This window comes from Amblyraja radiata, chromosome 13, assembly GCF_010909765.2.
Source record: "Amblyraja radiata isolate CabotCenter1 chromosome 13, sAmbRad1.1.pri, whole genome shotgun sequence".
Lineage (NCBI taxonomy): Eukaryota > Metazoa > Chordata > Chondrichthyes > Rajiformes > Rajidae > Amblyraja > Amblyraja radiata.
Genome location: NC_045968.1, coordinates 60840690 through 60865230, shown reverse-complemented (window position 1 = coordinate 60865230; position 24541 = coordinate 60840690). Strand labels below are relative to the sequence as shown.

The window sequence follows — 24541 nt, the reverse complement described above, 5'->3', positions numbered from 1 at the left end:
AGGGAGACAGACACACACACACACAGGGAGACAGACACACACACACACAGGGAGACAGACACACACACACACACACACAGGGAGACAGACACACACACACAGGGAGACAGACACACACACACACAGGGAGACAGACACACACACACAGGGAGACAGACACACACACACAGGGAGACAGACACACACACAGGGAGACAGACACACACAGGGAGACAGACACACACACACACACACAGGGAGACAGACACACACAGGGAGACAGACACACACAGGGAGACAGACAGACACACACACACACAGGGAGACAGACAGACACACACACGGGGAGACACACACACACACACATAGGGAGACACAGACACACACACAGGGGCACACACACACAGGGAGACAGACACACACACACACACACACACACACACACACACACACAGGGAGACAGACACACACAGGGATACACACACACACACACACACACACACACACACAGGGAGACAGACACATACACACACACAGGGAGACAGACACACACACAGGGAGACACACACACAGGGATACACACACACACACAGGGAGGCACAGACACACACACAGGGAGGCACAGACACACGCACAGGGACACACACACACACACACACACAGGGAAACACAGACACACACGGGGAGACACACACACACACACACACACACACACACACACACACAGGGAAACACAGACACACATGGGGAGACACACACACACACACAGGGAGACACGTACACACACACAGGGAGACAAACACAGGGAGACACACACACACACACACACACACACAGGGAGACACACACAGGGAAACAGACACACACACACACCTTGTGTTAAAGAAGGAACTGCATATGCTGGAAGATCGAAGGTACACAAAAATGCTGGAGAAACTCAGCGGGTGCAGCAGCATCTATGGAGCGAAAGAAATAGGTGACGTTTCGGGCCGAAACCCTTCTTCAGACTGAAGAAGGGTTTCGGCCCGAAACGTCACTTATAGATGCTGTTGCACCCGCTGAGTTTCTCCAGCATTTTTGTGTATACACACACACACCTTTCCTTCTCCCCCTCCATCCTCCCCCTCTCTCCCTCTTTCCTTCCCTTCCTCCCTCCTCCCTCTTTCCTCCCCCCCATACCTCCCTTTCCTCCCCCTCCCTCTTTTTCCTCACGCTTCCTCTTTCTCCCCTTTCTCCTTCCCTTCCTTCAATCCCTTACTACATTCCCTCCCCCTGTCTCTCTTTGCCTCCATCCCTCCCTTTTTTTCTTTCTCGCTCTCTCTTTCTCCCCTCCCTCTCTTTCCCCGGCCGCCCAATGGGGCGGGCACGGTGTAGCGTGGATTGGCGGCGCTGGTGCTGCCGTGTGAGTTGAAGGGCAGGAGGGATGGAGGAAGCGAGGGAGGGAGGGAGCGAGGTTGCCGCGGCAGCCAGAAGCGCAGCGCTCACAGACGGAACACAAAAGTGCTGACACCCGCTGCCCGGGACCGACGCGCTTTCCCAATCCGTGCAGATCGCTGTCATGTGGCGCAAAGAGACAAACTGTGCAGGGACTGAAGACAGCCTGTCAGCGTGAGAATTCTGTCTTCAGCGTGAGGGCGTGAGAATTGGCTGAAATGCGTGAGTGTCACGCTCAATGCGTGAGAGTTGGCAGCCCTGCTGACATCAGTGGTGGGGAAGATGCTGGAGTCGATTATTAAAGGTATAATAGCGACGCATTTGGATAGCAGTAACAGGATTTGTCCGAGTCAGCATGGAATTACAAAAGGGGAAAACATGCATGACTAATCTTCTGGAATTTTTGAGGATGTAACAAGTAAAATGGACAAGGGAGAGCCAGTGGATGTAGTGTACCTGGATTTTCAGAAAGCCTTTGATAAGGTCCTACACAGATTAATGGGCAAAATTTGAGCACATGGTATTGGGGGTATGGTATTAACATGATAGAAAATTGGTTGGCAGACAGGAAACAAAGAGTAGGGATTAACGGGTCCCTTTCAGAATGGCAGGCAGTGACTAGTAGGGTGCCGCAAGGCTCGGAGCTGGGACTGCAGCTATTTACAATATACATTAATGATTTAGATGAAGGAATTAAAAGTAACATTAGCAAATTTGCAGATGACACAAAGCTGGGTGGCAGTATGAACTGTGAAGAAGATGCTATGAGGATGCAGGGTGACTTGGACAGGTTGGGTGAGTGGGCAGATGCATGGCAGATGTAGTATAATGTGGATAAATGTGAGGTTATCCACTTTGGTGGCAAGAATAGGAAGGCAGATTATTATCTGAATAGGGGTAAAGGGGAAGTACAACAAGACCTGGGTGTCCTTGTTCATCAGTCACTGAAAGTAAGCATGCATGTACAGCTGGCAGTGAAGAAAGCTAATGGCATGTTGGCCTTCATAACGAGTTTAGTATAGGAACAAAGAGGTCCTTCTGCAGTTGTACAGGGTCCTGGTGAGACCACACCTGCAGTATTGTGTGCAGTTTTGGTCTCCTAATTTAAGGAAGGACATTCTTGCTATTGAGGGAGTGCAGTGTGGGTTCACGAGGTTAATTCCCGGGATGGCAGGACTGTCATATGATGAAAGAATGGAGCGACTGGGCTTGTATTCACTGGAATTTAGAAGCATGAAAGGGGATCTTATAGAAACATATACAATTATTAAGGGATTGGACACACTAGATGCAGGAAACATGTTTGCAATGTTTGGGGAGTCCAGGACCATGGGCCACATTTTAAGAATAAGGTCATTTGGAACTGAGATGAGGAAAAACATTTTCACCTAGAAAGTTGTGAATCAGTGGAATGCTCTGCCACAGAAGGCGGTGGAGGCCGATTCACTGGATGCATTCAAAAGAGAATTAGATAGAGCTCCTAGGGCTGGCGGAGTCAAGGGATATGGGGAGAAGGCAGGAACGGGATACTGATTGTGGATGATCAGCCATGATCACATTGAATGGCGTTGCTGGTTCAAGGGGCAGAATGGCCTACTCCTGCACCTATTGTTTTTTTTATTTTTATTTATTTTTATTTTATTAGAAGCAATTGTACAATGATAAAACATTCGGCATCTAGAATTATACAATTATTGTACAGCATTTTTAACCTCATAACCTAAATTATAAAAAGGAAAATAAGGAAAGAAAGAGAAAGCAAGAAAGGAGAGAAGTAAAAAGTGAAAAGATAAAGGAGAACAAGAAAAGTCCCCTAAACTACCAAAGCAGTGTAGCAGAAAGATAGAGGAATTAAAAAAAAGAAAAGTGGAGATATACCTTGCCCCTCCCCCCCCCCTCACCCAACCTAGCATCGGATTTAAATTTAAATTTGTGTTGCACCATACTATTGTTGTAAGAATTCAGTAAATGGTGTCCATGTCTTAAGAAATTGATCTGGTTTTTCCGCCAAGACAAGCCTAATGTTTTCCAAATGTAGTGTCTCGGACATATCTGTGATCCACATCTTCACTGTAGGAACTGTTGTCTGTTTCCAAAGCTTAAGTATTAATTTTTTTGCTGTTATTAGGCCATAGTTAAGGAAACGTCTTTGAAATATCGTTAGCTTAGAACAGGCCTCTGACATACCTAATGTGATCAGTTTTATATCGGGGTCCAATTTAGTTTTAAGTATTTTGGAAAAGATATCAAAAATTCCCCTCCAGAAGTTTTGTAACTTTGTGCAGGAAGCAAAATAATGGGTTATAGTCGCTTCTTGGAGGAGACATTTATCACAAATAGGAGAGACATTTGGGAAGATCTTGTTCAATTTATACTTTGAGTAATAGAGTCTGTGCAGTATTTTAAATTGTATCAGGAGTGCCTAACATTAAGAGCACAGTAATGTATATATAAAAGGCTTTCCTCCCAACTATCCTTTGAAATTGTTAAACCAATTCCTTCCTCACCTAATTATTTCTGAAGATGGGATATGTGCAGTTAAGAGGGTATTGTAAAAATAGGATATTAACTTACTTGTATCCGTCTTTCTATTCATGCATTCATCTAATATATCTGGGTCCATAGAACGACAGTCTTGCATGTGTGTTTTCACATAGTCTCGGATTTGAAGATATCTAAAAAAATTACTAACTTTCAAATGATATTTCACCTGTAATTCTTGAAACTCCTGCATCTATTGTAATATTTTTTTTAAAATATATTTTAAAAATATGTACTGCTGGGAAAAGCCCATAGAACAAGGAGCCCTGTGTTATAGGTGCAAGGGATAAATCTCACCAAAGACTATAGCACCTCTTTCCAGACATACTTGGTTAATAGTTCAATGGGAAATGGGTGACATTGTCACCGTGGCCACAGCCTTCTCAAAGACAGTGTGTGGAGAGATTGACTATGGCTGTATTTTGACAATCTAAAGGATAGATCCATTCTCACAATCAGACACAAACAAGGTCCTGGAACTTGGTTCAAAGTTTCCAATATACAACATTCTATCAAATGCCTTTGACAGTCTGCTTTTGGAAACGTCTGACATGAACCAGTGTTCCCTTTTTCAACAGGGATTCAGGATATTCTGTGCAGACCACTGCCTAGTTAACTTATGGTCAAAGGCATTTTTCTGCATAATATTTTCTCTAAGACTTTAGTTATCGACAAGAATGGGACATTCTGCAGCAATATTGCTCGACTCATTCTTCACAACACTGGGGAAAGGTAGAAAGGTACAAGTGTGAAACTTTGGGAGACAGATCTGTCTTTGGAGGAAAGTCTGTGGAATTTTTGGTCTCCTAATCTGAGGAAGTACAGTTTTGGTCTCCAAATCTGAGGAAAGACATTCTTGCCATAGAGGGAGCACAAAGAAGGTTCACCAGACTGATTCCTGGGATGGCAGGACTTTCATATGAAGAAAGACTGGATAGACTCGGCTTGTACTCGCTAGAATTGAGAAGATTGAGGGGGGATCTTATAGAAACTTACAACATTCTTAAGGGGTTGGACAGGCTAGATGCAGGAAGATTGTTCCCGATGTTGGGGAAGTCCAGAACAAGGGGTCACAGTTTAAGGATAAGGGGGAAGTCTTTTAGGACCGAGATGAGAAAAACATTTTTTACACAGAGTGGTAAATCTGTGGAATTCTCTGCCACAGAAGGTAGTTGAGGCCAGTTCATTGGCTATATTTAAGAGGGAGTTAGATGTGGCCCTTGTGGCTAAGGGGATCAGGGGGTATGGAGAGAAGGCAGGTACGGGATACTGAGTTGGATGATCAGCCATGATCATATTGAATGGCGGTGCAGGCTCGAAGGGCCGAATGGCCTACTCCTGCACCTATTTTCTATGTTTCTATGTTTCTATGAATTGCATGACTGGTTATGGAGCACCTCTTGTATGACCAGACTTTAGACCTTAACGATTTAGCGTGGAATCCAATGTCTTAGAGAAAAGCGTGGAAACAGGTGCTTTGGCTGACCGAGTCCGAGCCAACCAGCGATCTGCCCAGTTTCCAGAGAACCCAAATTAAAACAATAAAGAAACAACAAAGCATAAATCAGAGACTTCCAAGCTCATTAACATTTAACATGCCATACTGCCTCCCCTCATAGGTAGGCTGTTTGTCCCTTGTTCTGATTCAATCTCAGAAAATGCTGGGTTACAGGCAGCTCCTAAATCTTTCTTTAGATTTGAACTCTCAACCCATTCTCAAATCCACGCATTCTGCACGAAAACTTCCCCACTACCCGTTTATTTAAGAAATAACTATTGTGCAGTGAAGCTAGTCAAATTGCACTGGCTACAGACAGTTGACAGATTCACTCGGACTCGGTCAATTTCAGATAGATCAACAACCAGAGACCATGTCCAAAACGACTACAGTCTTTGTTCAGATCTCAACCACAGCTATTAATCAAAACCGCCACTCCAGGCTATCTTAAGTGCGTGATTTTTTTGGCGACTGCCAGCAGCCGTTATAGTTGCAGCAGGTGGCCAAAAACTTTCAATATATTTTCCAGCAACGACCAGTAAAAGGTACGACTATTTGGGCGACTACTCACGACCAAACAGGCGTCACCACGCCGATACAGGCGACATGTTGCGGGATGACGCCTGTGTGGTCGTGAGTAGTCCCGCAAAGAGTCGTACCATTTTCTGTGAAGCATGTTGAAAATTTTCGGCCACCTGCTGCGATTATGACGGGTGCCGGCAAGTCACCGAAAAAATCGTGTAAGTGGGACAGGCCCTTTAGATCATTTGTTTGCCTCAGAGAACTAGAACTAAATGTTCAAGAACATGTGGAGAAACATACATCAATAGGTGACATTTCAGCTCAAGACCCTTCTTCAGGCACGAAGCAGTCTCGAGCTGAAACGTCACCCATTCCATCTCTCCAGAGATGCTGTTTGACCCGCTGAGTTAATCCAGCTTGTTGTGTCTGTCTTCAGTTTCAACCAGCATCTGCAGTTTGGTTTAGTTTAGTTTAGAGATACAGTTCCAAACTCATTCTAAACACCAAGCTATTACCACATTATACTCCATCTGCCATGTTTACACACAATCAATTCATAAAATTATTTTTGAATGGAAAATGCAGGTCTAATAATTCCCTAGTAAATAAAAAAAAGTTTAAATTATCTTGTTTCTAAGTTTGACAAGGGTGTTCTGACTTTGTAAAAGATGATTTTGTTTTTACTTTAACAATTTAGACCAATTTAAATATGGCATTTAAATTGTAATTACAGTCTAAAAATATTTCTCTGTGCTAGTGAATGTCTTGAGGCACAATCCTTGATCTCACAGCATGCGTTACTCTATAAATAGGACCACTGCTGCATGCATAGAACATGGAACACAGGACAGTATAGCACAGGAATGGGCCCTTCGGCCCACAATTATATGCTGAACATGATGAGCTGATCTCATCTGCCTGCACATGATCCATATCCCTGGCCTTCCATGGGCCTATCTAAAACCCTCTTCAATGCCACTATTGTATCTGCCTCCACCACCACCCTCTAGTATTTGATTTTTTCATCCTGGGAAAAAGATTCTGACTGTCCATCCTATCTAGGCCTTTCTTAATGTTATATATTTCTTTCAGGTCTCCCTGCAACCTCCAGCATTCGAAAGAAAATAATCAAAGTCTGTATATATTCTCACAGTAGTTAAAATTCCCTAATCCAAATATAATTCTGGTAAACCTCTGCTGCACCCTTTCCAAAGCCTCCACATCATTCTTTAATGGGGCGACCAAATACAGCATAACCAGAGTCCTATAGAGCAGCACCATGATGTCCTGGCTCTTATATTCAATGTGCCCCTAGCAATGACGGCAAGCCTACTATATGCCTTCTTTACCATCGCAACTACTTGGATTGCCACCTTTAATGTGCTTCGTATAAACCTGGACTCTAAGATCCCTCTGCACATCAATGCTGTTGAGGGCCTTGCCATTACTTTTATACTCTCTCCTTATATTCAACCTCCTAAAGTGCATCACCTCACACTTGCTCATATTAAACTCCATCTGCCGTTTCTCTGTCCATTTCGGCAGCTGGTCTATATTCCACTGTATCTTCTGACAGCCTTCCTCGGTGTCTGCAACCCCTTCAAATTTGCTGTTGTCAGCAAACTTATTCACCAACCCATATGTTTGCGTCCCGCTCATTTATATATATCACAAACAGCAGAGGTCCTAGCAGATACCTACAGAGCTCCACTGGTCACTCACCTCCAGCTAGAATATCTAGCTTTCCATTTGCCTTACATATTCTCTCTTGCTTCGAAACGTTAAATGGAGCAGCACATTTTTTAAATATATTGAATAATCTGCTTTTACTTACCAGTATCTTAGTCAATATGAAGAACTAATCTGTGACAGGTATCCCCATGTTATATCGACCATATAGCTGGAATACTGCTTTGTCCATTATGATTTCTCTCTCTCAATTATTAATAGCTACTAGACCAAGGGGGACCTGTTGGGTCCCGTCCCCTCAACGCGCGGTTGCAGTAGGGGGGCCCGCGGCATCACACACACACTAACCACCCCTCAAATACACGGGGGGAGGGGGGGGGGGTGAGAGGGGGGGAGGGGGGGGGGGGTGAGAGGAGGTGAGGGGGTGAGGGGGGATGAGAGGGGGGGAGGGGGGGGAGGGAGGGAGGGAGGGAGGGAGGGTGAGGGGGGGGTGAGGAGGGTAGGGGGGAGAGTGGGAAGGGAAGAGGGGGGAGTGGGGGAGAAGGGAGGGGGAGGGAGGTGGAGGGGGAGCAGGCGGGGGGATGCGGGAGGGAGCGGGGGAGGGGGAACAGGTAGCAGTGGGGGAGGAGCAGGATAGGAGCGGTTAGCAGCGGGAGGGGGAGTGAGTAGAGGTAGCACCTACCCAAGTCGTAGAGCACAAACCTCCCCACCAGGCGCCGGGTCCGAGTTAGGCTGCAGCCATCGTGGACCGGAGCGATGCCCGTAGCGATTTGAGGACTGTGAAAAACAGCGGAGGGCCGGCGGCGCTCTCACCAGCATGACAGACAATCGGGCGAGGAAGACGGAGAGGACGTCGTCCCCTGTGACAGGCGCGACGGCGACTTTTCGACTGCGCTTGTCCGTGGCCGCGCTGCAATAACGAACGCTGCCACCATGTTGTTGAACTTCAAGAAGCCCAGCGGAGCGCGCTGCACGACTTGATCACGTGTTCACGGGCTTCAATCCAGAGCCCATGGGGAGGGGAGGGTGGCTGGGCCACGTAACTGGCAGCTCTGGCTGCGCATTGGTCGCAAGGAGCAAAGGCATTGTGACGTAATCAGCTCGCTTCAGATTCTGTTAGATTTTAAAACAATTTTAGTAAAAAACTCAGGAAATAATGAACCAAATTTTAAGATGAGGGGAATTTTGAAATCATGATGTCCATTTCTACCGGAATATGTAAAGATTTCTCCATTACCGCGTCGGGTTTTGGAGGAGATGTGAATGACAAACAAACAAATGAAGAGAGTTTTAATAGTTACTAGACCAAGGGGGACCCGCTGGGTCCCATACCTAAAGATGCGGTTGCGGAGGGGGGGGGAGCGGGGGGGTGGGGGGGGGGGGGGAGGCTGGCCTGCTGTGTTGCTGTGGGGCATTACGGTGGTCGACACTCGCTACTTCTACCTGGTGGGGGCCCTCGACCAGGACACGGTCGGAGAAGTCACTAAGTTCCTCGAAGACCCCCCGGCCGCCGAGAAATACCTCGATCTTAAAGAGCTCCTGCTCCAGGTTTACGGGCTCAGCCGGATGGAATGGGCTGCCAGGCTCCTTCATATGGAGGATCTTGGCGACTGCCGGCCATCAAGCCTCCTCAACGAGATGGTCGCGCTCCTGGATGGGCACACGCCGTGCCTCATGTTTGAGTATATTTACGTGCATCTGCTGCCGACCTACATCCACCTGCAACTCACCGACGCCTCGTTCGCCAACACCCGGGCCCTCGGCAAGCACCGGGATGACATCAGCGCGCTGGCTGTCACTCCAGCAGCACCTGATTTCCTCCGGTTGAGCGGGGCAGCTGTGGAGGGATTGACAACTGCGCCCTGTGGCGGGTACCGCACCTGCAGTCCCGCATCAGCAGGCTCCAAGCGCCACCGGCAGGAGGCGCTGGTGCTATTACCACCAGCGCTGGGGTGCTGCACCACGACAATCATGGGGCCGGCTGCCAATAGTCCCCGTGGCGGCCGGCCAGATTCACCGGCTGCCACGGGGGTCGCTTCCTCGTGGATACCGGGGCAGAGCTGAGCATCCTGCCCCCTTTGCTGGTGGACATTCGTTCCGGTAAGCGGGGGCCCGTGCTCACCGCAGCGAATGGCAGCCACATCCGTACGTATGGGGTTCGCACGGTCCAGATCATTTTTGGCTCCTGTCATTTCTCATGGCCGTTTACTATTGCCAATGTCTCCCAGCCGTTGCTCGGTGCCGACTTCCTCTGGGCTCACTCCCTCCTGGTGGACGTCAGGCGACAGCGCTTGGTCCAGTCCGCTAAGATGGAGCCAATCACGCTGCGTCTGGATGAGCCGATTGCACGTCCCCCTGTCGTCCATGGATTCCTGTTTTGCTTGGGTCTTGGCCGCGTGCCCGGACATCCCGACCCCTCAGTTCCGGTCGTCGACCCCCAAGCACGGGGTGGTGCATTTCATATCAACTACCCCTCCTACCCGGCCTACCCCTCCACGCAAGAGCACGGCGACTGCCGCCTGATAAGCTACGTCTGGCACGGCAGTAGTTCCGCACGATGGAATACTTGGGGATCGTTCGCCGTTCGAACAGCCCATGGGCGTCCCCACTCCACATAGTCCCCACGACAAGCGGGGGCTGGCGACCTTGTGGGGATTATCGACGGCTGAATGCCGCTATCACCGCAGACCGATACCCCGTGCCCCACATCCAGGACTTCAACGCCCATTTGGCCGGAGCTACTATCTCCTCAAAAGTAGATTTGGTGCGGGGCTATAACCAGATCCCGGTCCACCCGGAGGATGTGCCCAAGACGGCAATCATTGCGCCGTTTGTTACGAGTTCTTGCAGATGCCGTTTGGCCTTAAGAACGCTGCGCAGGCTTTTCAACAGTTAATGGACGGTGTGTGTCGCGGTCTCGAGTTTTTGTCCTCGATGACATCTTGGTGGCCTGCCGCTTGCGGCAGGAGCATTGTGCCCACCTCCGGCAGCTCTGTCAGTGGCTCAGTGAGCATGGTTTGGCTGTCAACCTCGCCAAGTGCCGGTTTGGGGTAACCACCATCGACTTCACAAGGCACGGTTCCTCTGCCGGACAGGGTCGACGCCATCAGCTGGTTTCCCCGTCCATACACTGTGCGAGGCCCGCAGGAGTTTGTCGGAATGGTGGCCTTTTATCACCGTTTTGTGCCATCCGCGGCCCACATCATGCGGCCGTTGTATCAACTTCTGGCGGGTAGGCGTAAGGACAACGAGGCGGTGGCGGCATTTGACGGCACTAAGGAGGCCCTTGCTTGGGCTGCGCTGCTGGTTCACCCGCGGAAGGGATGCCCCGACCGCCCTTATGGTGGACGCCTCGGAGTCGGCAGTTAGTGCCGTGCTGGAACAACTGACGTACGAGGGTGGGCGGCCCCTGGCCTTCTTAAACCGGCACCGCAACAACGCCCAGAGGAAGTACAGCGCATTTGACCGCGAGCTCCTGACTCTGTACCTGCCGGTGCACCACTTCCACTACTTCCTGGAGGGCCGCCCATTCACCGTTTACATGCACCACAAGCCGCTCACCTTTGCTCTGGCAAAGGTTCCCGACCCCTGGTCTGCACGGTGGCAGCATCAGTTGGCGTACATCCCAGAGTACACCACCTCCATCCGCGTCATCGAGGGGAAGGAGAACCGGGTGGCAGACGCATTGTCCCGCCCCACCGTCTACGCCATTTTCGAGGTGGCACCCAGCATTGACTATTCTGCCCTGGTGGAGGCTCAGCTCACGGACAGTGAGACGGTGAGATGCCCGCCTTCCGGACTGCCATCTCCGGCCTTTGCCTTGAGGATGTCCCTCTCGGCCCTGGAGGAGTAACGGTCATCCGGTCAGCCGCGCTCCACCGTCCCTGCCGCCTGGCGGCGGAGGGTTTTTGACGTAATCCACGGGATGGCACACCCATCCATCCGGGCGACGACGGCATTTGTGGTTGTGGTTGACGGCATGTGGCACGGTCTGCGCAAGCAGATTGGCCACTGGGCCCGCACCTGCATTCCGTGCCAGACGGCAAAAATCCAGTGCCACGTCCGGGCGCCCCTCCAGGAGTTCGGCCTACCATGCCGGCGGTCCGACCACCTCCACATGGACATTGTGGGGCCTCTCCCGCCATCCGGGGCATCACCCACCTCATCACGATGGTGGACCGCTTCAGGCGGTAGCCGGGGGCCATACCGCTGGCCGATACTTCAACGGCTACGTGCGCTCGTGCGTTGTCCGCGCACTGGATTGCTCGCTTTGGGGTGCTGGTAGACATCTCCTCGGACTGAGGGCTACAGTTCACCTCTGAGCTGTGGTCGGCCATGGTTCACCTGTTGGGTGTGCGGCTGCACAAGACCACGGCCTATCACCCGTAGACAAATGGCCTGGTGGAGAGGTTCCACCGGCTGCTCAAGACAGCGCTGAAGACGTGACTCTCCGGCCCGGACTGGATGGACGCACTGCCATGGGTCTTGCTGGGCATCTGGACTGCTCCCAAGGAGGACTTGGCCTCATCTTCAGCGGAGCTCGTTTATGGGTCACAACTTATGGGCCGCCATGGGACATTCAGCCCGCACGTGCCATCGGCCCTCCGCGACTGCCCCTATGTCTTCCTGCGCCGTGATGCCCACCGGACGCCGTATGAAGGCCCGTTCCGGGTGCTGGAGCACGGACAGACAGCCTCTGTGTTGGACATGGGGGGCCGGCCGGAGGCTGTGTCGATCGACCGGTTAAAGCCGGCACATCTGGACATTGACCAGCCGGTACTGGTTGCCCAGCCTCGGCCGCGAGGTCGCCCCCCTTCGCGGCTCCCTCCTCCTGTGCCTCCGCTGGCCCCTCTGTCGGCCGACGTCCATACGCGGTCCTGTTGGGTTGTACACCCGCCAGTGTGTTTCGTGCCTCCTGTCCAGTGGCGGCTCCAATGGTTGGGCCATTCCACTATCGAACCCCTCGGCACGGGAATGGACTAGTCCGGGGGCGGCCCTTAGCTACAGGGATAAAGGGCAGGGGTTTAGGCGCAATTGTTCTCTTGCAGACCCGACTGGACAAGAGAACATCAGCTAATAAAATTCCTCCCTAAATACCTGGCTCTTCGCCTTCATTTCGGGCCTGCCACGCCACAATATATTTATTTGCCTCTGTACTCCACAATTTGAGATTTGTAATTTAAAAAATCATATGCGGGTTTCAGATTTTATTAAACTGTATTTTTATACATTTTGGTTTCACCATGTAGAAATTACAGCTGTGTTTATACATAGTTCCCCCATTTTAGGGCACCAGAATGTTTGGGACACATGGCTTCACAGGGGTTTGTAATTGCTCAGGTATGTTTAATAGCCTCGTTAATGCAGGTATAAGAGAGCTCTCAGCATCGAGTATCTCCTCCAGTCTTCCTATCACCTTTGGGAACTTTTACTGCTGTTTATCAACATGAGGACTAAAGTTGTCCCAATGAAAGTCAAATGAAGCCATTATGAGACTGAGAAACAAAAATAAAACCATTAGAGACATCAGCCAAACCTCAGGCTTACCAAAATCAACTGTTTAGAACATCATTAAGAAGAAAGAGAGCACTGGTGAGCTTACTAATTGCAAAGGGACTGGCAGGCCAAGGAAGACCTCCACAGCTGATGACAGAAGAATTCTCTCTATTGTAAAGAAAAATCCCCAAACACCTGTCGGACAGATCAGAAACACTCTTCAGGAGTTGGGTGTGGATTTGTCAATGACCACTGTCCGCAGACTTCATGAACAGAAATACAGAGGCTACACTGCAAGATGCAAACCACTGGTTAGCCGCATAAATGAGATGGCCAGGTTACAGTTTGCCAAAAAGTACTTAAAAGAGCAACCACAGTTCTGGAAAAAGGTCTTGTTGACAGATGAGATGAAGATTAACGTATATCAGAGTAATGGCAAGAGCAAAGCATGGAGGAGAGAAGGAACTGCCCAAGAACCAAAACATACCACCTCATCTGTGAAACACGGTGGTGGGGGTGTTATGACCTGGGCATGTATGGCTGCTGAAGGTACTGGCTTACTTATCTTCATTGATGATACAACTGCTGATAGTAGTAGCATAATGAATTCTGAAGTGTATAGACACATCCTATCTGCTCAAGTTCAAACAAATGCCTCAAAACTCATTGGCCGGCGGTTCATTCTACAGCAAGACAATGATCCCAAACATACTGCTATAGCAACAAAGGAGTTTTTCAAAGCTAAAAAATGGTCAATTCTTGAGTGGCCAAGTCAATCACCCGATCTGAACCCAATTGAGCATGCCTTTTATATGCTGACGAGAAAACTGAAGGGGACTAGCCCCCAAAATAAGCATAAGCTAAAGATGGCTGCAATACAGGCCTGGCAGAGCACCAACAGAGAAGACACCCAGCAACTGGTGATGTCCATGAATCGCAGACTTCAAGCAGTCATTGCATGCAAAGGATATGTAACAAAATACTAAACATGACTACTTTCATTTATATGACATCGCTGTGTCCCAAACATTATGGTGCCCTTAAATGGGGGGGACTATGTATAAATACTGCTGTAATTTCAACATGGTGAATACAAAATGTATAAAAATGGACTTTATTAAATTGTGACAATGTGCACTTTAAACACATGTGATTTTTTTCTATTACAAATCTCAAATTGTGGAGTACAGAGGCAAATAAATATATGATGGGTCTTTGTCCCTAACATTATGGAGGGCACCGTTGGGTCCCAGCATCACTCGGGAGGGCTGGTCACCAATGCAATATTCCACCTCTCCACCAATTCCAATATTGCCAGTGGGGGGGGGGGGTCTGTTGCGCTAGTATGGGTGTTGCGGGCCGAAAGAACTGGTTTCCAGAGGGCTAGTATAGACAACCAAAATTCATTTTGTGAACACAAACTTATTAAAAAAGGCGAGGCAACCAATTGGGCTGCAGCCACCACGACAACCAAAATTCATTTTGTGAACACAAACTTGTTAAAAAGGCGAGGCAAACAAATGGGCTGCAGCCACTTGTTAAAAACAACTAGAATGTTGCCTGGGTTTCAGCAACTAAGTTACGGAGAAAGGTTGAACAAGTTAGGTCTTTATTCTATGGAGCGCAGAAGGTTAAGGGGGGGACTTGATAGAGGTCTTTAAAATGATGAGAGGGATAGACAGAGTTGACGTGGATAAGCTTTTCCCACTGAGAGTAGGGAAGATTCAAACAAGAGGACATGACTTGAGAATTAAGGGACAGACGTTTAGGGATAACATGAGGGGGAACTTCTTTACTCAGAGAGTGGTAGCTGTGTGGAATGAGCTTCCAGTGGAGGTGGTGGAGGCAGGTTCGATTTTATCATTTAAAAATAAATTGGATAGTTATATGGACGGGAAAGGAATGGAGGGTTATGGTCTGAGCACAGGTATATGGGACTAGGGGAGAATACGTGTTCGGCATGGACTAGAAGGGTCGAGATGGCCTGTTTCCGTGCTGTACTTGTTATATGGTTATATGGTTAATGTGCACCCTCCCCCTACAGAATGCTCTGCAGCCACTCAGAGACATCACTGACCCTCGCACCAGGGAGGCAACATACCATCCAGGAGTCACGTTTGTGGCCGAGAAATGCCTATATTCCCCTTACAATTGAATCCCCTATTACTATTGCCCTTCCACTCTTTTTCGAGATGGCCTGTTTCCGTGCTGTAATTGTTATTGTTATATGGTTATATGGTTATTTTGTGAACACAAACTTGTTAAAAAGGCGAGGCAAACAATTGGGCTGCAGCCACCCGACAACCAAAATTCATTTTGTGAACACAAACTTGTTAAAAAGGCGAGGCAAACAATTGGGCTGCAGCCACTTTAGAGCCGCATCGAGGAGACTCACCGTGGGGTAGACGTGCGTTCAGTGTTATTCGCAGCTCAGAGAGCCGTGACCCTCCTGCTTCCTGGGTCTGGCAGAGACTGAGTGAGGCACTACACTTCCGGGTTTTATAGTCCCTCCCCCTGCTGCCAACGGGGGCAGCAGAGAGAATGGGGATTTTTAAAAAAACATTAATAACTCTCTGATTTTTCATCGATGGGAAAAACCCTCTGGTCCCGGAAGGCGGAGGGGGGCTCTGACCGTGATGGCCAATAATGTCGGCCGTAGGTGGCGGCGTTCTCTCGGAAATCGCAGCACAATGGGCCAAAAGCGGTCAAGATCCGACTTTTAGTAATATAGATGTCTATTAAGCATGATTGCTCTTCACTCCTACATTAGTTAATGCCACTGCTTATAGCCAGAAAGAAAATGATTTGTATAGCCCCACATTAACCATATCTGCAACTGATTAGCTTATATTATATATGTACCCCAGGCAGAAATTGGTGAACTCTTCGAAAGATCACCGTACATTAACAAGAGAATGGACAGACCTGCAACCTCTTCAATAGGTGATACTGCAGATGTTAGAACCTGGAGCAAAACAAAAACTGCTGGAGGAACTCAGCGGGTCAGGCAGCAGAGGGAAATGGAAGTCAACATTTAGGGTTGATAAGCTTCCTCAGCGGAGTGTCTCGATTTGTAAGGTCGACTGTTCATTTCCCCCCACGGATGCTGCCTGAACCTCTTCAATAAATCCACTATTCTTTGCAAGAAAACAACCTACATAATTCTGCCCTTACAGAACACAAATTCATGACCCGGGTCAACCCTAACCAACCAAGCATAACTGCATACAAAGCTCAATGAGATCAACATTGTAAAACTCTCTGGTACAAATATATACTGAGTGCAGTCAAATGTGGGTCGCTTGAAGGCAGACACGGGTGAAATTATTATGGGCAACAAGGAAATAGCAGAAGAGTTGAATAGGTACTTTGGATCTGTCTTCACTAAGGAAGATACAAACAATCTCCCAGATGTACTGGAGGACAGAGGATCTAAGGGGGTAGAGGAACTGAAAGAAATTTTCATTAGGCGAGAAATGGTATTGGGTAGGCTAATGGGACTGAAGGATGATAAATCCCCTGGGCCTGATGGTCTGCATCCCAGGGTCCTCAGGGAGGTGGCTCTAGAAATAGTGGACGCATTGGTGATCATTTTCCAATGTTCAATAGATTCAGAATCAGTTCCTGTGGATTGGAGGATAGCTAATGTTATCCCACTTTTCAAAAAAGGAGCGAGAGAGAAAACGGTGAATTACAGACCAGTTAACCTGACTTCGGTGGTGGGAAAGAAGCTGGAGTCAATTATTAAAGAGGTAATAATGGGGCATTTGGATAGCAGTAAAAGGATTAGTCCAAGTCAACATGGATTTATGAAAGGGAAATAATGCTTGACTAATCTTCTGGAATTTTTTGAGGATGTGACAAATAAAATGGATGAAGGGGTGCCAGTGGATGTAGTGTATCTAGATTTTCAGAAAGCCTTTGATAAGGTCCCGCACGGGAGACTGGTGACTAAAATTAGAGCGCATGGTATTGGGGGTAGGGTGTTGACATGGATAGAAAATTGGTTGGCAGACCGGAAGCAAAGAGTAGGAGTGAACGGGCCCTTTTCAGAATGGCAGGCAGTGGCGAGTGGAGTGCCGCAAGGCTCGGTGTTGGGGCCGCAACTGTTTACCATATATATTAATGATTTGGAAGAGGGAATTAGGTGCAACACTAGCAAGTTTGCTGATGACACAAAGCTGGGTGGCAGTGTGAACTGTGAAGAGGATGTTAGGAGGTTGTAGGGTGACCTGGACAGGTTGAGTGAGTGGGCAGATGCGTGGCAGATGCAGTATAATACAGATAAATGTGAGGTTATCCACTTTGACGGCAAAAACAAGGGGGCAGATTATTATCTCAATGGGGTTAGGTTAGTTAAGGGGGAGGTGCAGCGAGACCTGGGCGTTCTTGTACATCGGTCACTGAAAGTTGGCGTGCAGGTACAGCAGGTAGTGAAGAAAGCTGATGGAATGTTGGCCTTCCTAACAAGAGGATTTTAGTATAGGAGTAAAGAGGTTCTTCTGCAGTTGTATAGGGCTCTGGTGAGACCACATCTGGAGTATATACAACAAGTAATCCTCCGTCAGTTTCGCCACCTCCAACGTGCCCCACCACTCGCCACATCTTCCCATCTCCCCCCATGTCTGCCTTCCACAAAGACCGCTCCCTCCGTAACTCCCTTGTCAATTCTTCCCTTCCCTCCTGTACCACCCCCTCCCCGGGCACTTTCCATTGCAACCGCAAGAGATGCAACACCTGTCCCTTTACCTCCCCCCTCGACTCCATTCAAGGGCCCAAGCAGTCGTTCCAGGTGCGACAGAGGTTCACCTGTATCTCCTCCAACCTCATCTATTGCATCCGCTGCTCTAGATGTCAGCTGATCTACATCGGTGAGACTAAGCGGAGGCTGGGCGATCGTTTCGCCGAACACCTCCACTCGGTCCGCAAGAACCTACCTGACCTCCCGGTTGCTCAGCACTTCAACTCCCCCTCCCATTCCCAGTCCGACCTCTCTGTCCTGGGTCTCCTCCATGGCCAGAGTGAGCAACATCAACATCATGCATCCTGCGGGCATGAACATTGAATTCTCCCAATTTTGTTCGCCCCTGCTGTCTCCTCCCCTTCATTAGCCCTCGGGCTGTCTCCTCCCATCCCTCAGCCCTCGGGCTCCTCCTCCTCCTTTTTCCTTCCTTCTCCCCGCTACTCCCTATCAATCTGAAGAAGGGTTTTGGCCCGAAACGTTGCCTATTTCCTTCGCTCCATAGATGCTGCTGCACCCGCTGAGTTTCTCCAGCATTTTTGTGTACCTTCGATTTTCCAGCATCTGCAGTTCCTTCTTAAACATCTGGAGTATTGTGTACATTTTGGTCTCCTAATTTGAGGAAGGACATCCTTATGATTGAGGCAGTACAGCGTAGGTTATCGAGATTGATCCCTGGGATGGCGGGACTGTCATATGAGGAAAGATTGAAAAGACTAGGCTTGTATTCACAGGTGTTTAGAAGGACGAGGGGAATATCTTATAGAAACATATAAAATTATAAAAGAACTGGACAAGCTAGATGCAGGAAAAATGTCCAGAACCAGGGACCACAGTCTTAGAATAACGGGAGGTCATTTAAGACTGAGGTGAGAAAAAACTTTTTCACCCAGAGAGTTGTGAATTTATTGAATTCGCTGCCACAGAGGGCAGTGGAGGCCAAGTCACTGGATGGATTTAAGAGAGAGTTAGATAGAGCTCCAGGGGCTGGTGGAATCAAGGGATATGGGGAGAAGGCAGGCACGGGTTATTGATTGGGGACGATCAGCCATTATCACAATGAATGGCGGTGCTGGCTCAAAGGGCCGAATGGCCTCCTCCTGCACCTATTTTCTATATTTCTATGCATCTAGAAGAAAATGTAGTATCTCTTGTTGTATCTCATTACTATCGGCAATAGTTTGAATGGGTAAAATAAACCAACCCCTTTCTCTTTTTGTAGGTGCTCAGCACATAGCTCACCGATAGTTTACTTTAGAGATACTGTGCGGAAACAGGCCCTTCGGCCCACCGAGTCCGCGCCGACCAGCGATATCCTACACACATTAGGGACATTATACAATTTAACCAATGCAAATTAACCTACAAACCTGTACGTCTTTGGAGTGTGTGAGGAAACCGGAAAAACCCACGCAGGTCACGGGAAAACGTACAAACTCCGTACAGACAGCACCTTTAGTCAGGATTAAACCCGGGTCTCTGGCGCTGTAAGGCAGCAATCCAACCGCTGCGCTACTGTGCCACCCAATGGCTTTTATATTTTAATAATGTCATCTAAATTTGAAAGTAATATTTCAACAAGGTTCATATCCAAATTCTATCTGTGAAACAATACTGAAACCTGTGAAATTTGTCTGCATAAAATTATTAATAACAAATCATGCTTCGTATTTCAAAACAATCATTTATGGATGTTTTGTACCATCTTCAAGTGAATCAAAGCTTTCAAAAGGTTTATTTAAACATTGAAGTTAATAGATTAAATGATAAACAATGGCTTAACAATCTTTCTAATAGAACACAGAACAGAACAGCACAGCACATGAATAGGCCATTCGGCCCACTATGTTTGTGCTGAACATGAGATTGATCTCATCTGTGTGAATGTGATCCATATTCCTCTTTCCTCGCACTGCCATGTGCCAAACTAAAATATTCCTGAACAAAACGTACCTTGTTAATAAGGTCAATCAGAGGTTGCGCTCCCAGCTCTTCGATCCTTTGCTCATTCAAGCAGGACAGATAATAGTGTTGTGATTTCCGCTCTGCCTCACTGCTTGAGTTAAAAGTGGAATTTTCTGTTAAAAAATCAAATTAATTATGATAAAGCTAAGTTATAGGCACGTAATAAGTAAATGTCTGTTAGTATCAAAACTTTAGACTTTCTAGAAAACATTATTTTTTTTAAATCTGAGTAACATGAAGCCTTAAAAAAAACGCAAGTGCGTAGTTTCCATGAATGTGTACTTATCTAATACAAGATATCTTGCGAATATGCCCAGAATTACTTTTAGTACCAAACATATTATATTATAATTGTATATGGACACACTGATCTGTTTTGTAGTCAATGCCTACTATGTTCTGTTGTGCTGAAGCAAAGCAAGAATTTCATTGTCCTAACAGGGACACATGACAATAAACTCACTTGCATCTTGAATCTTGTATTTCACAGATTTTAAGACAGCTATCGAATCAACTTTATTTTAGTTTTATTAAGAACCTGTGATATACCCACTATAAACTAAATTGTTTACTGATTAGAGATAGGTTATGTAGACTGATGCGCGTGTGTTGTTTTTACATTGTCACCTTTATTTCTTCGAACAGGATCTATACCACACTTTCCTGGTTGGTATTTATCTTCAAGCACAGATTATCTGTTCATTATCACATTGCTTGAGGTGAAACATATGTTGTGCTCAAATAGATGATAATTGTTGCAAACTGCTTCAAAGAGTATTTCATGGGTTATACAGCATTTTGCAATGTACTTAATCAGTAAAACTGAGTACGAATAGTGTTATAATATACAAGTTCCAGCAGGAAGACCACATGTCAATAACTACTGTATTGTGTAGATCACAAAATGCTGGAGTAACTCAGCAGGACAGGCAGCATCTCTGGAGAAGGAATGGGTGACATAGAAACATAGTAAATAGGTGCAGGAGTAGGCCATTCGGCCCTTCAAGCCAGCACCGCCATTCAATATGATCATGGCTGATCATCCAGAATCAGCACCCCATTCCCGCTTTCTCCTTATATCCTTTGATATCCACCACCATCTTTGTGAAAATGTTGCCTCTCAGATCACCTTTAAATTTCTTCACTCTCACCTGTGCCCTCCAATTCTAGACTCACCTGCCCTTGAAAATTATGTAATCCACTCCAAGACGTAATGGAACCAGACGATTCAGCCCAACTAGTCCATGCTGACCAAGATCCAGTCCATACTGATCTAAGCTAGAACCATGTGCATACGTTTGGCCCATATCCCTTTAAATCTTTCCAGCACACAGAACACAGGTCTGGTACCACATACCCACCAGCTAGTGTGATTACATTCTCTATAATCATCTTTCAAGTGTGTACAAGATCTATTACAAACACATCACAGACTCATCATAAAGAGTGAGCAGCACCTGTAGAAGCACAATGTGTAAGTATGTTACAAAACTTACCTTCAGCGGCGCTGCTGTTCTGTCACTGGCCATATGCGCGACTTTGGCGCCTTTGAGAGGGGGGCAGGTTTAAAATGCCGTTTTTCTCCAGCCTGTTGAAATCGATCTTTGTCAGGCTGTTTAGCTGCTGAAGAATAATCGCTCCGACATCCGTTTTATCAAGTTTATTAACAACAGCGCTGGATAATTTAATAGCAGGAGTAAAATAAAAATGGTCTTCTAAAGCCGTCAACGCTGACAACGGGACGGATCTCATGTACGGGACAAAGCAAGGTAAGCCGTTTATTTTTACATATAAACGTGCTTCTTAGGATGCCTTTAATCAAAATTTCACGTTGCGAAAAGGTGATTTAGGCCACATACGAACCGGCAGTGTTTTTCCTGCCGATATGGGATTTAAATTCACCGCAAATGCAACGTTCCAATCGATCGCATTACACAAAATCCCACTCGCAAGATGATTTAAATGGCCATTAATTTACGGGAATGAAACACTAAATTCCTTCCATTTGGCCTATAAATTCATGACAATGAGATTTAAAAATCATGTTATATTGTGAATTCTTGAGTGAATGTTATTTGGACACTTAGGCTATTTAAAAATGTTAACCTTTTCTTAAGAAATGGATAGATGTTTAGATCTAGTAATTGAATTTTGTAATTAGCTACAATTAGGTAACTAACTAATTATATGCTTTAATTTCAGGTCATCCAAGTAAGATTGTTTCATATTTGTTTCAGAATGCTTCAATCTATAGTAACTGAAAATTTCATTCAGTTCTCTTAATTTTTAAGAAAGTTATGGGCTTTTGACTGTCCTCGATCACAGCTTTTGAGTTAAGTCAATGGACAAGCAATAGGGAACAAGATGCTAATTTCTGAGTATGAAAATGGCCATAACTTTTTTAATACTGAAGATATGAAAGTGAATTAGGTGTCAAATTAAACTTCTTTTCATGATATATCTGATGGGATAAATTGCAGACTTGATGTTTAAAATCTCAAAATGTTGTAACATTGCTGCAGTGTGGATAGAGGCTAAAGGGAACAAGTGCTGCTGCACTGGCTTATGGATCGGGTTTTGTATAAACCCACAAGGGATGTACAAGGTAGTGTGAGCAGAGGCAAATACGGTCAAGCAACTGGCTGTCAAGAGCTGCACAAATACCCCACAGACCAATTAGTGAGGGCAATCTAGTGGAAACAACCAGCATAGCCATGCAGGCCTTGCATGAACACACCCGGTTTCACTACCTAAAAGGAGAAATAGTGAGAGTTCAGGACCAATGTGTTCTGAAACTGAAAGCCAGGGGTGACATGTACACAGGAATCTGGATATCAAGGGATATTGAGGGTAGGCACAAAGTGCTGGAGTAACTCAGCGGGTGAGGCAGCATCTCGGGAGAGAAGGAATTGGTAATGTTTCGGGTCAAAACCCTTCTTCAGACTGATGTCAGGGGAGTGGGCGGGACATGGATAGAATGTAGTCGGAGACAGTAAGACTGGAAAGGGGAAGGGGATGGTGAGAAAAAGCAAGGGCTATCTGAAGTTAGAGAAGTCAATGTTCATACCGCTGGGGTGTAAACTAACCAAGTGCTATTCCTCCAATTTGCGCTGGGCCTCACTCTGACAATGGAGGAGGCCCAGGACAGAAAGGTCAGATTGGGAATGGGAGGGGGAGTTGAAGTGCTGAGCAACCGGGAGACCAGGTTAAGATGGACTGAGTGGAGGTGTTCAGTGAAACGATCGCCGAGCCTGCGCTTGGTCTCGCCGATGTAGAGAAGTTGACACCTGGAACAGCAGATACAATAGATGAGGTTGGAGGAGGTGCAAGTGAACCTCTGCCTCACCTGGAAAGACTGTTTGGGTCCTTGGATGGAGTCGAGGGAGGAGGAAAAGGGACAGGTGTTGCATCTCCTGCAGTTGCAGGAGAAAGTACCTGGGGAGGGGTGGTTTGGGTGGGAAGGGACGAGTTGACCAGGGAGTTTCGGAGGGAGCGGTTTTTGCGGAAAGCAGAAAGGGGTGGAGATAGGTAAATGTGGCCAGTAGTGGGATCTCGTTGGAGGTGGCGAAAATGTTGGAGGATTCTTTTCATTGGTATTCATAAAGGATTCAGCGCAGGTGAAATTTGTGCGGAATTAATAAAGAGGAGGTGATCAATGCCTGTGGGCTTAAATCCGAGCGCCAGTTGAGATTTATCCTGAGCTGCTATGGGAGACAACATTGCTGTGTCTCTGGCTGAGATTTTCACAACTTGGCTGGACGCACATGAGGTACCAGATTACAGGAGGATGATGAATGTAGTATTCCTTGTCAAGAAGAACACGGGTAAAAGGTGAACGTAATATCATCGGAGGGATTTTATTGGAAAACATTCAGTAGGACAGGATTAATGATGACAATAATGTCGGTGGGCGGCGCGACTCACGTCACAGCGGCCTCTGCAGTCCGTCTGTCTTTTTGTTATTTTTTGTCCCGTTTTAATGTAGCTTTTATTTTTGTTTTTATTTTTTTGATGGGGTATGTGTGTGTGTGTGTGTGTGTGTGTGTGTGTGGGGGGGGGGGGGGGGGGGGGGGGGGAAACTTTTAAAATCTTTCCCCTGCACGGAGAACCCGACCTTTTCCCTGTCGGGTCTCCGTTGTCATTGGGGCTGCAACGTGGAGCGGCCTCCAACCGGAACGACCTGGGGCTCCAGTCGCGGAGCTGTGGACCTGCTCACCATCATGGAGCTGGCCGGCTTCGGAGGGGGTGGAGCTGTGGTGGCGCGCTGCTGTGACCCGACCCCGGGGATTCGGAGGTTTACCGCAGGTCCGGTGGACAATGACACCTGGAGCCCGCGGGTCCCTGCTGGGAGACCGTTTTTCGGGGCTTCCGCAACGGCGACTTCACCCGCCCGAGTCGCAGGGTCGAGGAGTGCCTGGAGCGGGGCCTTACATCATCGCCCGGCGCGGCTTCAACGGCTGCGGGACTTTGCTAGCGCCCGCCGGGGGCTCCAACAACAAGACCCGGAGCGCGGCCTTGCATCGCCCGGCGCGGCGTTAATGGCCGCGGGACAATTGCCATCGCCCGCCGGGGGCTTTGACTCTGACATCGGGAGGGGAATGGGGAGTGCAGGGGAGAGATAGTTTTTTTGCCTTCCATCACAGCGAGCAGGAGATGCGCTGTGATGGATGTCTGTG

The 24541-nt window shown here is 47.6% G+C and overlaps 1 protein-coding gene across 3 annotated transcripts in view; it reads right to left on the bottom strand.

Moving 5' to 3' along the window:
- The window catches only part of ece2 (endothelin converting enzyme 2), a 199050-nt gene that overhangs the window by 80364 nt on the left and 94145 nt on the right, over positions 1-24541 (bottom strand). For all 3 annotated transcript variants that reach the window (XM_033032198.1, XM_033032199.1, XM_033032197.1), the window contains exon 5: positions 19854-19978. In XM_033032198.1, the coding sequence (XP_032888089.1) occupies positions 19854-19978 (125 nt within the window). The remainder of the gene's footprint in view (positions 1-19853; positions 19979-24541) is intronic.